The sequence below is a fragment of the Mobula birostris genome, chromosome 15 (genome assembly GCF_030028105.1).
Source record: "Mobula birostris isolate sMobBir1 chromosome 15, sMobBir1.hap1, whole genome shotgun sequence".
Taxonomy (NCBI): Eukaryota; Metazoa; Chordata; class Chondrichthyes; order Myliobatiformes; family Myliobatidae; genus Mobula; species Mobula birostris.
The window spans coordinates 49,459,826-49,474,838 of NC_092384.1; the positions used below are offsets into that span (position 1 = coordinate 49,459,826).

Consider the following 15,013-nt stretch of genomic DNA (forward strand, 5'->3'; position numbering starts at 1 on the left):
TCACCCAGAGGTTTGAGGGAGTGTCGAACAAGCTGCCACTGCAAGTGGTACATACACACTCAATTTCAGCATTTAAGAAAAGTTTGGTTAGGTACATGGATGGTAGGGTATGGAGGGCTATGATCGATGGGAGTAGGCAGTTAAAATGGGTTTGGCATGGAATAGATGGGCCAAGGGCCTGTTGCGTGCTGTACTTTGCTAAGGCTCTATGGTTCTTAGCCAGAGAGCCAAGGCTCATATTTTCTACAAGTTATAGTAACCACAGCCAACAACTATAAATGAAAATACATTTATGAACAGTTACAATTTAATTATAAATATATTCTAAATAGTTTTCTAGGATTGCATAAGTAACGTTTGAATATAAGATTGTACTTGGCAGATGTTGGTCTCCCCACTGAAATCATACAACAGCATAATTACAGAGGGAAGAAACTGAAATAACCGAGACACTGCAGGTTTTACTATAGAGCAAGTCATAGTTGCTATGGAGTACAAGGAAGATAGGGGCAAGGAAACTACACTCTTCCTGGAGGTGGAGTTTGTAAGAGCATAATGATTTCCTGCTGCAAACAGATTAAAACCCCAGCATTGAACTCTCAGCAGCAGTTGACTCAATGCAGGTACCACCAGCCATGGCTAACCTCAACGTGACAGTTCGGAGCTCAGGCATCGACTTTCCAGGGCATCTACACACACTGCAGTCTTTACAATACGCTCAGGAGTTCCAGTTTCAGGACACTGATACGGTGATCATTACGTATCCCAAATCAGGTAGGAGCACCAGTATATCAGGCACCTCTTATAATTGTTGTTTATTATTCATGTTGAAGTACTTACATCTCTGGCAATTATTAATAGTGTATGAGTAAAATATGTGATGTGTTTATGAGACTAAAATGATCTTGGATATTGTCAGGTATGTTACTTAGGTCAGTGTTTCACCAGAACATTTTTGTACTTCCATTTCCAGATTGGAATGGGGGTGTGTGTGTGTGTGTGTGTGTATATATACACGTACCAGTCAAGTGTGTGTTCAAGTACTAGTCGAGTGTGTGTACACGTACTAGTCATAGACATAGACATAGAATAGTACAGCACAGTACAGGACCTTCGGCCCACATTGTTGTGCTGACCCTCAAACCCTGCCTCCCATATAACCCCCCACCTTAAATTCCTCCATATACCTGTCTAGTAGTCTCTTAAACTTCACTAGTGTATCTGCCTCCACCACTGACTCAGGCAGTGCATTCCACGCACCAACCACTCTCTGAGTCAAAAACCTTCCTCTAATATCCCCCTTGAACTTCCCACCCCTTACCTTAAAGCCATGTCCTCTTGTATTGAGCAGTGGTGCCCTGGGGAAGAGGCGCTGGCTATCTACTCTATCTATTCCTCTTATTATCTTTTACACCTCTATCATGTCTCCTCTCATCCTCCTTCTCTCCAAAGAGTAAAGCCCTAGCTCCCTTAATCTCTGATCATAATGCATACTTTCCAACCCAGGCAGCATCCTGGTAAATCTCCTCTGTACCCTTTCCAATGCTTCCACATCCTTCCTATAGTGAGGTGACCAGAACTGGACACAGTACTCCAAGTGTGGCCTAACCAGAGTTTTATAGAGCTGCATCATTACATCGCGACTCTTGTGTGTGGATACATGGATATGTGCTTGCGTCTGTGTTTGGCTCTCATTCCACATGCCACTCCTAACCCTCCCATGAATTTCAGTCCTGTCACCACTCATACCGAAGCATAATTCTGTTCATGGCACACCAGCTGATTGTAACCTGATGGAGCTAATGAGAAGTGCTTTTGGATGCATTTTTTTTATCTGAGCAGAGTAGAACAGATTACGTATTGGCCCAGATACATTGCAATTTAATCTGGGGGAAGATTCATGGAATAACTTCTAGGTCATTGTTTACCACAGCCACTACCTGAAACAATGAGGGAGTAGTTCTCATTAGAAAGAGGTATAAATAGAGTCCAATGAGCTATAAAATACCTAATTGATAGATGTGATGACATTTCCGAAACTTATGCTCTGCTTTATTAGAACAACAAAATGCAGGGGTTGCATTTTGCAAGATAGGAAATTTCAAGTTTATTGTCATAGGCATATATAAACAGGATATAAATGCTATGAAAGTTAGCTTTTTGTGGGAGCAGCAGTGTACATTACAAAAATTAAGGTAACAGGCAAGCAGAAATAGAAGTATCTGCAGAGACTTCCCAGCTTAGAGACTACCTGTCCAATTGCAAAGAGAAAAGCAACATAGGCAATGACTGCAGTATATTGAATTGAAATATCTGTAAGTAAATCATGTTTCTGCTGGAAGGAGCTTTTGACACCCCAGGCAGAGGACAGGGAGCAGTTAAAAAGGACTAGTAGTACATTGCCTGCCTCTGTCTGGAAAGGTGTATATGGGAAAAGGAGGGTTTGACAAATAAATGAACTGGAGTGGAATGAGAGAATGCTTCCTTCAGGATGAGGAGGGGAAGATGTTGCTGGCCCTTATATGACCGAATATATCAAATGCAAACATTGCACTGGCTTTAGTTCTTTCTTTGTTCTCTGAGATTTCAAACTGCTAATTAACAGCAATGGTTGTTACAACTGGAATGTTAAGTTTGACTGCAGATGGAAATTAAGCCGGAATTATCACCTTTTCCAATGGTAACTCTTCATGGAACTTTGGCAATGGATTTGTGTGTTGCAGCCATACACTTCAGATGGGACAATCGCCGCCACCATTGAAATACCACAGTAACTCAGCCAAATTATCTTTCTGAAGGTACCACGTGGATGCAGGAGATCCTCACACTTATTTACAGTGATGGGGACACACTGCCTGCAAAAACTATCCCAAACTGGCTTCGGGCTCCATGGATTGAACATTACTATTCTGAGAGTGTTCTAGTGAACAAATCGGACCATCGAATTCTCACCAGTCACCTTCCCTATCACTTCCTCGCCAAGCCTCTCAAACGGTCCAATGCAAAGGTAAGCAAGCTCGCGGTTTCAAGCATGATAATGTAGGCACAAGATACAGCAGATGATGACCTCTGGAGCCAAAAGCATACTGCTGGAGGGAGTTGGCGGGTTAAGCAACATCCATGGACGTAAAGGGAGAGTTCACATTTTGGGTTAAGGCCCTGCAATAGGAGTAAGAATGGGAGATGGCCGGTATGAAGAGGTGGTGGGGTGGGTGGTAGGTAAGGGATGGGCTGATCTGCAAACAGAGCCAGTGCGGTGGAGGTGGGGAACATATGAGGCTGCAAATTCATACAAAAGCAAGGGTCTGGAATCTGCTAAGTAAGACGAGCAATAAGTGGAACCAGACAAAAAAATGAGGGAGGGGCAGCAGGAACCAGCAGAGGAAATAAACAGGGAAAATCAGTAACCACAACATCACATCCTGCCCACCATCTCTCTGCCCTACAAAGCCCTTGCTGCGAAATGAAGGAAGTTGTTATGAGGCTGCATTCAGTTGAACTAATTTTGCTGAAATATGCTGTTTTGCAAGTAAACTGGTGACTAGATTTGAGAATTCATTTTTCCAAGGCACATCATCTTGCCTCATCATGATTTCAATAGATTTAATGCAGAAATGGTGCAGGCAGCACTTTCTCCAAACTTAAGGGGTAGCCAAGGGCCCCAGCAATGCCTGCAAGTTCATTAGCTACGTAGAACAGTCCATGTTCCAAGTCTTTCCCAGTAATGCTCCCCAACTCTTCCTGTGCTGCACTGATGACTGCATTGGTGCTGCTTCATGCACCCATGCTGAGCTTCCAACTTCCGCCCTGATCTTATATTCACTTGATCCATTTCTGACCCCTCTTTTCCCTTTCTGGAGACAAACTGTCTACCAACATCTTTTAGAAACCTACTGATTCCCACAGCTATCTCGACCTCATCTCTTCCCAACCTGCCTCCTATAAAAATGGCATTCATTCTTCTCAGTTCCTTCATCTCCGTGACATCTGTTCTCAGGATGAGGCTTTCCTTTCCAGGACAAAGAATAGGGTTTCCTTTCCTCCGCCATTGATTCTACCCTCACCTTCTTTCTTCCCTTTCCTCCCATGGTCCACTCTCCTCTCCTATCAAATTCTTTCCACCCCACCCCTGTGGCTTCGCCTATCACCTTCTAGCTGAACCTCTATCCCCACCCCTTCCAGTATATTCTGGCATCTACCCCCTCCCTTTCCAGTTCTAAACAAGCATTGGTCTTAATAGAAAATGTTTCCTGGAGTACCTGACTTGGCTCAATAAGGGGCAAGACCAAGCTTTAAACATCACCTGATTTACAGAGCTGTCAAACTTCCAGTTAAGTTTTATTTAACCATATAACAATTACAGCACAGAAACAGGCCATCTCGGCCCTTCTAGTCCATGCCAAACTCTTACTCTCACCTAGTCCCACCGACCTGCACTCAGCCCATAACCCTCCATTCCTTTCCTGGCCATATAGCTGTCCAATTTAACTTTAAATGACAACATCGAACCTGCCTCAACCAATTCTGCTGGAAGCTTGTTCCACACAGCTACCACTCTCTGAGTAAAGAAGTTCCCCCTCATGTTACCCCTAAACTTTTGCCCTGTAACTCTCAACTCATGTCCTCTTGTTTGAATCTCCCCCATTCTCAATGGAAAAAGACTATCCATGTCAACTTTATCAATCCTCCTCATAATTTTAAACACCTCTATCAAGTCCCCCATCAACCTTCTACGCTCCAAAGAATAAAGACATAACTTGTTCAACCTTCCTCTGTAACTTAGGAGATGAAACCCAGGCAACATTTTAGTAAACCTCCTCTGTACTCTCTCAATTTTATTGACACCTTTCCTATAATTCAGAGACCAGAACTGAACACAATACTCCAAATTTGGCTTTACCAATGCCTTATACAATTTCAACATTACATCCCAACTCCTATACTCAATGCTCTGATTAATAAAGGCCAGCATACCAAAAGCTTTCTTCACCACCCTGCCCACATGAGATTCCACCTTCAGGGAACTATGCACCATTATTCCTAGATCCCTCTGTTCTACTGCATTCTTCGATGCCCTACCATTTACCATGTATGTCCTATTTTGATTAGTCCTACCAAAATGTAGCACCTCACATTTTTTAGCATTAAACCATCTGCCAGCTTTCAGCCCACTCTTCTAACTGGCCTAAATCTCTCTGCAAGCTTTGAAAACCTACTTCATTATCCAAGACGCCACCTATCTTAGTATCATCTGCATACTTACTAATCCAATTTGCCACCCCATCATCCAAATCATTAATATATATGACAAACAACATTAGACCCCGTACAGATCCCTGAGGCACACCGCTACACACCGTCCTCCAATCTGACACACAGTTATCCACCACTACTCTCTGGCATCTTCCATCTAGCCACTGCTGAATCCATTTTACTACTTCAGTATTAATGCCTAGCAATTGAACCTTCCTAACTAACCTTCCATGTGGAACCTTGTCAAAGGCCTTACTGAAGTCCATATAGACAACATCCACCGCTTTACCCTCATCAACTTCCTTAGTAACCTCATCAAAAAAATTCAATAAGATTTGTCAAACATGACATTCCATGCACAAATCCATGTTGACTGTTCCTAATCAGACCCTGTCTATCCAGATAATTATATATACCATCTCCAAGAATACTTTCCATCAATTTACCCACCACTGTCGTCAAACTCACAGGCCGATAATTGCTAGGTTTACTCTTAGAACCCTTTTTAAACAACGGAACCACATGAGCAATACGCCAATCCTCTGGCACCATCCCCGTTTCTAATGACATTTGAAATATTTCTGTCAGAGCCCCTGCTATTTCCACACCAACTCCCCTCAAGGTCCTGGAGAATATCTTGTCAGGACCCGGAGACTTTTATATTCCTTAAAAGCGCCAGTACTTCCTCTTCTTTAATCATCACACTTTCTATAACTATCCTTCTTGTTTCCTTTACCTTACACAATTCAATATCCTTCTCCTTAGTGAATACCGAAGAAAAGAAATTGTTCAAAATCTCCCCTATCTCTTTTGGCTCCGCACATAGCCATCCACTCTGATTCTCTAAGGGACCAATTTTATCTCTCACTATCCTTTTGCTATTAACATAACTGTAGAAACCCTTTGGATTTATTTTCACCTTACTTGCCAAAGCAGCCTCGTATCTTCTTTTAGCTTTTCCAATTTCTTTCTTAAGATGCTTTTTACATTGTTTATATTCCTCGAGCACCTCATTAACTCCAAGCAGCCTATATTTATTGAAGATCCCTCTCTTTTTCCGAACCAAGTTTCCAATATCCCTTGAAAACCATGGCTCTCTCAAACTTTTAACCTTTCCTTTCAACCTAACAGAAACAAAGATCCTGTATCCTCAAAATTTCAACTTAAAATGACCTCCATTTCTCTATTACATCCTTCCCATAAAACAAATTGTCCCAATCCACTCCTTCTAAATCCTTTCGCATCTCCTCAAAGTTAGCCTTTCTCCAATCAAAAATCTCAACCCTAGGTCTAGTACTATTCTTCTCCATCATTATATTGAAACTAATGGCATTGTGACCACTGGACCTGAAGTGCTCCCCAACACATACCTCTGTCACCTGCCCTATCTCATTCCCTAACAGGAGATCCAACACTGCCCCTTCTCTAGTTGGTACCTCTATGTATTGCTGCAAAACACTATCTTGCACACATTTGACAAACTCCAAACCATCCAGCCCTTTTACAGAATGGGCTTCCCAGTCTATGTGTGGAAAATTAAAATCTCCCACGATCACAACCTTGTGCTTACTATAAATACCTGCTATCTCCTTACAAAGTTGCTCCTCCAGTTTTCGATCCCCATTAGGTGGTCTATAATACACCCCTATAAGCGTCACAACACCTTTCCTATTCCTCAATTCCACCCAAATACCCTCCCTAGACGAGTCCACTAATCTATCCTGCCAGAGCACCGCTGTTACATTTCCTCTGACAAGCAATGCAAGACCTCCCCCTCTTGCCCCTCCCATTCTATCGCACCTGAAGCAACGAAATCCTGGATTATTTAGTTGCCAATCACACCCCTCCTGCAACCACATTTCCCTAATAGCTACAGCATCATATTTCAGGTATCAATCCTGATGCTCTAAGCTCATCCACCTTTCTTACAATGCTCCAAGCATTTAAGAAACTCTCCACCTCCTACTCTCTGTTTATCCTTAATGGAGCAAACAACTTTGTTATCTTTTTCTTCCTTGTCCCCTACATCTTTGGTCTGAGTGCTCCTGATCTCTGTCCCCGCCTATCCTCCCTCACACACTGTCTATTAGCTTTCTCTATTTGTGAACTAACCTCCTCTCTCCTAGTCTCTATTTAACTCTATTTAACAGAGTTATTCTTGTGGCTACAATGTGGACTATGCATTCCAACAGTAAACTTCAACTTCTGGCATCTTTCAGCCAAGAATTAAATAAGATAAGCAAAATCTGATTTTATAGACAACATTTGAATATTGGATTAGCATTGGGTGTTTAACCTACAGAACTCAGTCCAAAAACATGAAAACACTATTAGAAATTTGTTTTAGTTGATAAGGACCCATTGGACTGAATGGTGTTTCCTGTACCACAATTTTTTATGCTACTATAATCATAATACAGGATAGAAATGTTAGTATTTCTTCAGTTTTGATAATTAGCTTCAGTATCACCCACACCCAGGTCTATATAACATAACACACTTTTATTTTTCCAACATCACAAGTACAATTCTGCCTAGACCATTTGTATTTCTCCTAATGTTTACAACTACCTCCAAAGTAACTTAATACAAGTTTATTTGTGAACTATTTGCCACTGTGGACAAAGTGGAAACTAATAAATAAACAAAGGTTGTTCGGTTGTATTTGATGGGGCTAGTAAGAGATCGGTCCTTATAGATGTTTTTCAATTCTCTTCTACAGTATGTATAAAGTAGTAGGGGTCATTTACCATAACTGTCCTTTGTCAACATTTTTGTCTGAAATGTCAAAATACATTCTTGCTTGCTCAACACTTTTCCCCATTTCTGCAGGTGATTTATGTTGCAAGAAATCCAAAGGACGTAGTTGTTTCTTTTTATCATTTCCACAAAATTGCAAACTTTCTACCCGAGCCTGGGACTTTTGGGGAATTTCTGGACAAATTTTTAATCGGAGAAGGTATGCATTTTGATCCTATTTGTTTGCAAACCATCAGAAATATTCGGGGATTTCAACCTTTTAATGAGAATTGTGTTTTTAAGAAAACAATCCCAACCACAGTACATATCAAGTCTTACCCAATAATGATGATTTGCACATTTTCCTGCTGTCTGTGGAAATGGTATTTCACTCTAATAAATTTGCAGGGTTTCAAATTTGAATAAGCAAAAAGCATTTGGATTAGATTTTTTGTGTATAAAGTCTAATAAATTTGTGGTTTTATATTAGCGTTTCATGTATTACATTGCAGAGAAAAGATAATCTCTGCAATTTAATTCCAATCATGGTAATAAAGACAGCAACAGAAGTACACAGCCATCTAAATGATGAGAACTGTTCTGAGTACTCCTTTTACTACTATTATATACAGATATATATATATACACACACACACACACACATATAAATATATATACACACACACACACATATATATACATACACACACACACACACACATACATACATATACATAAACAGCTGAATTCCAAGTACTCCAAAACATTATAACCAATTTGGGGAAAGAGTAGAAGAAGATTTATTAAAATGTTCTTGTCCATTAGATTACTATTTGATTTTCTTTAAAGCAAGTTTGCCATAGCAACATACCTCCTTCAAGTTGGGAGGTACTGAATGTTGTAAGGTCACTTGTACGAAAACATTCTAGTACAGAGCAGAACTACCACTATGCAGAACTACAATACTGTATTAGAAGTGCCGTTTATAAAGGGAAATGGATATTCATGCCATCAGGTTGGAGGCTACCTAGATGGAATATGAAGTGTTGTTCCTCCACCCTGAGAATGACCTCATCGTGGCAGAAGAGGATGCCACAGACCAACATGCTGGAATGGCAGTGGAGATTGGAATTAAAATGGTTGGCCACTGGGCAATCCTGCATTTTTGCGGATGGGGATGAGATCCTTGACAAAGCAGACTCTCAATCTACGTCAGGTGTACATCAGGTGTACCAGTGTAGAGGGGGCCACAGTAGATGACACCAACAGCTTTGCAGGTGAAGCATTGTCTCACCTGGAAGGGATGTTGGGGGCCTTGAAAGGAGGTGAAGGACCCGGAGAATGGACAGGTGTAGCACTTCTGCCACTAGCAGGGATATGTGCAAGGAGAATAGTGGTGAGGGATGAATGAACAAGGTAATCAAAGAGGGAGCAAAGCCTGTGGAAAGTGGAGAGTGGGAGAAGATAAAGCTGTGTTTGGTGGTAGGGTCCTGTTGAAGATGGCAAAAGCTGCAGAGAATGGTGTGTTGAATATGGAGGTTCATGGGGAGATAGGTGAGGCAAGAGGAACTCAATCCCTGATAAGGTGGTAAGGCGATGGATGCCTGGGAAATGGAGGAGATGCAGGAGGCAGTAACATCAATCTTAGAAGTAGGAAATCTCCATTCTTTGAGAGAAGAGGACATAAAAGAGGACATTTCTGATTAAGTGTTCATCTAATACTTTAGTCATCTGTTTCCCTTCAACTTAAAAAAAAATCAGACTTGTTTGGGGGATATTAATTTGCAAAATAGGCTGCAACATTAATTATTTAAAGAAGTTACCTAAGAACTGTTGGTTTCAGAAATTTAGGAGTTTCTGATGTTAAAAATATATGCAAGTTACTTTTCAATTCCTTTTAGGACACTGCAGGATATTGTATATTTATTAAATTATGGAATGAGACATGTATTGCCACAAAATTAGGATATGAGTTTCAATATTCTTTAGCATTTAAAAAAAAGAATCACTTAATATTGGTTGGTAAAGTTTTTGCAGAAGCAAACACTCTAACTTCAAAACAGTTTTATTGTATTTCATTTTCTAACTAATTTTCCTGCTCCAGTCAGAGTTTACCTATACTTTGCAAAATGAGTATAAAACCAAAGGAAACATAAAAGCACAATTTGCTATAATATGGGTCCATCTATTTTTTTTTAAAAAAATGTGTTTTTAGACATGAATGCTTAATATATTGGTAATAAAATAAGTACTTTGGGAACAATACTATGGTGGGAATTTAAAGCAGATTTCAATGGTACTTTGGCTGTCAATTAATCAAAATAACAAGAATAAGGTTTTGCTTTTAAAGCTTCAAGGAGGTTCAAGATGTTTTAAAAATCTGTTGATCCACTATTTCAGTGAATTATGGATCGTGGTTTGAACATATCAAAGAATGGCAGAGTCACAGGGATGAACTCAACTTCTTATTTATCACCTATGAGGAGCTCAAAAAGGTAATGATTACCCATTACATTTGGCTTTTATTTTAAAATGTGAAAAATGTGATCAATTTGAAGATGTGCAGCTTTTGAATAAATGGTTTCCGACCTCTGAAATTGAAGTACTTAACTTGAGCATTGAAACTCGTATGTTAACTTTTTTTACCAAATTGTTCTCAATTGTCTGACAGCTATTTCCCATTTTCCCATAATGTTGTCCTCTTTGACGTGGAAGTTTCACTGTAGTCATTTGTGCAGGGAAGTGTAACAAACTCGCAAACACCTCATCTGCAGTAGTATTGCAATTACTGAAATGAATATAGTTCTGCATTGCTCTAACAATTGCTTTTGAAATTACCAACATCAACACACAAACAACATTGTCGGGCTGGGTCCCGGGACTCAACAGCCAAGAGATTGGAGGATGGTAGCACAGTTGCAGTGTGGGGTTAGAGGTAGGAGCCAGTAATTTATTTAGTTGGCAGTTTCTTAATTTGGGGCCATGTGCAGTGTCTTATGGGAAGTACAGGTCTACCTTCACTAATCCAGCACCACTGAGACCTGAGGAGTGCCGGATTAGTGAAAATGCCGAATTACAGAAAGATCACATTAAGCAATAGCTAACCACCTCAGCATACCTTTAAAATATCATGTAAATCAGTACAAGTTAGATAATAATGAAACAGAACTATTAAATGAGTAGCAAGTGAAATTTTAATAGAGTAATATACTGTACAGGCACAGATAAAATAAAGGGTACAGGTAAATGTACAGGAATTAATTTATACAGAAAAGTTGAGCACTTCCGCTTTTAAAGTGAGATGCTTAATATACTTCAGGCAAAGTTACATGTCTGCAAGTGTGGGGTTGTCAGGATCATCAACATCTCCATCTTGAAAAAGGAGCAAAGTCACACGATCTCTCGATGCCTTACACCCTGTTGGGGATTCTGCATCTGCTGTTGTTAGCGTTCTTCTTGGTGCACATCTCCAATACAAAGCAGTCTCATCAACATTGTACACCTGCCCGGGGCTTAAATTTTCATCGGAGACTAACTTGATGAACTCGTCAACAAACTCTGTTGCTGCTTCCTTGTCTGCTGAACGTTTTTCACCACGCACTGCACGGAACTGTAAGCCCTGACGCTGCTTGAACCGATGAAGCCAGCCTTCACTACAGTCAGACTCATAATCTAATCCTAGTTCTTCATGAAACACTTTTGCTTGTTCCTTCGCCATATCTCCAGATAGTTCAACACCTTCACTTACACGAAGATCAAACCACGTTATCAGCACTTTATCTAGTTTCGAACTTCTTCTGTCTTTCATTGTTTTTTTTATGCACGTCTGTTTCTTTGAGCCACTATCAACAAAAAATGTCACAGTTTTTCTTTCTGTTTCTTTATATCATACACTGTGGGAGAGCCAATGTTGTAACACTCGCACAAGCTTTTCACCGATACACCGCTGTCCAGTTTTTTCAAGAGTTCAACCTTATCTTTAATAGATAACGTGCGGTCTTTTTGCTTCACAGCACGAGGTGCATTTCCTCTACTCACTGGGGCCATAGTTGGGGCTAAGAAAGAGCCAATGATATTAATAAATGCAGGAAAACAAGCAGGAATTGCCTGTCCGTGCTTACAAAAGTGTGCCAACACATGAACAGATCTAGTGCAACCAAAACAATGCGCAGCAGATTGGTACGGTGGCCCGGGAAATTTGAAATTACAGTTGCGCTGAAAATTTGAAATCAGTGCCAGATTATCGAAGGAACCGGATTACAGGCAGTTGGACTAGTGAAGGTCGACTGTATTCCTGTGACAATATATTTCAGGCTCCCAATAAGCCCTCTCATTCCCACCCAAAAGCACAGGAGAGGCTTGGACATGAATAACATCACACTAAGGGTCCCTGACACAGACTGGAAAGTTTGTGCTCAGACGTAATTCCAAAATGACAAGCAATTACCAAGAAATAAACATTATTATGTTTAATTCCAGAAAAAGGTAGCCCTTTTTAATTGTGTTTGACCAAGGAAAAAGTTAAGCAAAAGAATTTATACAGATTACAGTCTGAAACAAAATAATCTTGAAATGTTACATTATACATCTCTGGAACATAACCCAAAAATTTGAGCAAAGTTGGTTAAGGTTTAGAGCAGTGCAAAAAAATAGATATGATTTTTTTTTTAAACTGTTACAGAACATTGGAGTTTATCTTTCATCTGTTACTTCTCACAGGATCTGAGAAAATCTGTCACAAAATTGTGTAACTTTTTGAAGCATCCTCTCTTACCCAATGCAGTAGATGCAATTGTATGGCACTGCACTTTCGAAAACATGAAAGAAAACAAGATGACCAACTACACACTTGCTCCCAAAGAAATATTAAACCACGGAAGAGGAAAATTCATGAGGAAAGGTTGGTGAAATTACCAGAACCCAGAATCCAGAAAACTCTCAATCCTTTTGTTCTCATAATGATAGATTTTCTCTTTTGTTTCGTTTAGGGGTAGTTGGAGACTGGAAGGAGCATTTCACACATGAACAGAAACAAGCTTTTGAGAAAATATTTCAGAATGAAATGAGCAATTCCAACATTACACTCAACTATCCTTTATAGCACTTGCCTCTGAAAACCAAGACAACGCGTCCAGGAGTGGGCCAGCTCGTCTCTTATGCATACACCACTATTCAATACAACATGGCTGATCCACCCAGTGCCAAAATCTGGGTTCGATCCCAAGGTTGGATGCTATGAGTTTACACGCTCTTCCTATGACCATGGGTTTTTTTTTTCTCCAGGTGCTTCAGTTTCCTCTCAAATCCCGGAAGGAGTGGTGGTAGATTAACTGGCCACTGTAAACATCCATTTATATATCAGTGGGTGATGGAATCAGTGGAGCTTATAGGAATGTGGGGAAAGACATGGGAGTAGAATTAGGCCTCTCAGCCTATCGAGTCTGCTCTGCAATTCCATTATGACTGATTTATTATCCCACACAACCCCATAATCTTTCGCCCCATAACCTTTGATGCCTTGACTAATTTAAGACCAAATCAACCTCTGCTTCAAATATACTCAATGACTTGGCCTCCACAGCCATTCATGGCAAAGAATTCCAAAGATTCACCACCCTCTGGCTGAAGAAATACCTTCTTATCTCTGTTCTAGTTGGATGTGCCTCTATTCTGAGGCTGTGCCCTAGACTCACCCACTATAGAAAACATCCTCTCCACACTCACACTGCCTAGGCTTTTTGATATTCGATAGGTTTCAATGAGATCACCCCTCATTCTTTTAAACTCCAGCAAATAAATGCCCGAAGCCATCAAACACTCCTCATACATTAACGTAGTACAAGCTAATGTTTGACTTTATTAATCACCAATTAAAGCGTTGAGAAAGTGTGGTAAACCATGTATATATGTTGTAACTCGGTTGCCTGTCTGGACACACCCCTCTGCTGACTGCCCCTGTGGCTCCTCCCACAGAGTCCTGTATAAAGGTGTTCGTCTTGTCCCTCCCCCTCAGTCCGGGGGCAGACACTCACTGTGGAGGTCGTATTGTACAGCGAATAAAAGCCTTTCAGTATTTTACCAAACAGTCTTTTGGAGTAATTGAAGGTGCTTCAGAAAGATCGAGACATCTAGCCGAATGTGGAAGGTGAGCAAGGGTTCAGTACCAACTACCTACCTCTTGATCGTTGATGGTATCCCTCTGCTTCCCAAGGAGTCTGTGTGGCAGCTCGTTGTGGACGGTGGTGGGGGGAGAGAGCAGGGTAGGCCTCTGCATTCAAGTGGTGTATCTCCCTTTCGATAATGTCGGAGGATGTTACAGAGGCTCTGTGTTAATGAATTGGACTATTGTGTTTATGGACTGTAGATTTTCTCATTCTTATGGTTTTTATATTATGTTTTTACCCATTCTTTCTCATTGTTTTTTTTTGTGTGTGGGAGGGGGTTCAGAGATTGATGTATTGTTGCGTTTTGTTAGTTTTTGTGGGATGGGGTGGGGTGGTTTAATAATTGTGTTGCCATTCGTTTTTGTGTGTGTGTGTGTGGGGGGGGGGGGGGGGCTGGTGTTGATGTTTCTCCTTGAATGATTTCCATGGTTTTTCTTTGTTTCATAGCTTTCTGGTGAAGACTAATCTCAGTGTTGTATATTGTATATATACTTTGACAATAAATGAAACTTTGAACCTTCGAACCCTTTCATGCCCAGAATTATTTTTATGATCCTCCTCTGGTCCCTCGCCAATGCCAGCACATTTTTTCTTAGATAAAGGGCTTAAAACTCCTGACAATCGTCTGTGCGGTCTGATCAATTCCTTATGAGGCTTCAACATCACATCTTTGCTCTTATATAGTAGTCTTCTTGAAATGAACACTAACATTGCATTTGCCTTCCTTACCACCAACTCATCCTGCAACTGAATCTTTAGGGAATCCTGCACAAGAACTCTCAAGTCCCTTTGCACATCTGATTTTTGTATTTTTCCTCATTTAGAAAATAGTCTACACCATTATCCCTTCTACCTGT

General features: G+C 40.6%; 1 protein-coding gene across 1 annotated transcript; it reads left to right on the top strand.

Moving 5' to 3' along the window:
- Nucleotides 1-583: 583 nt before the first annotated feature.
- On the top strand, nt 584-14,529 carry sult5a1 (sulfotransferase family 5A, member 1). The gene is made up of 6 exons (XM_072279747.1): nt 584-774; nt 2,799-3,007; nt 8,086-8,212; nt 10,393-10,487; nt 12,712-12,892; nt 12,981-14,529. Exons 1-6 carry the CDS (start codon nt 618-620, stop codon nt 13,091-13,093), a joined length of 882 nt encoding a protein of 293 aa, XP_072135848.1. The 5' UTR covers nt 584-617; the 3' UTR covers nt 13,094-14,529.
- Nucleotides 14,530-15,013: the final 484 nt, after the last annotated feature.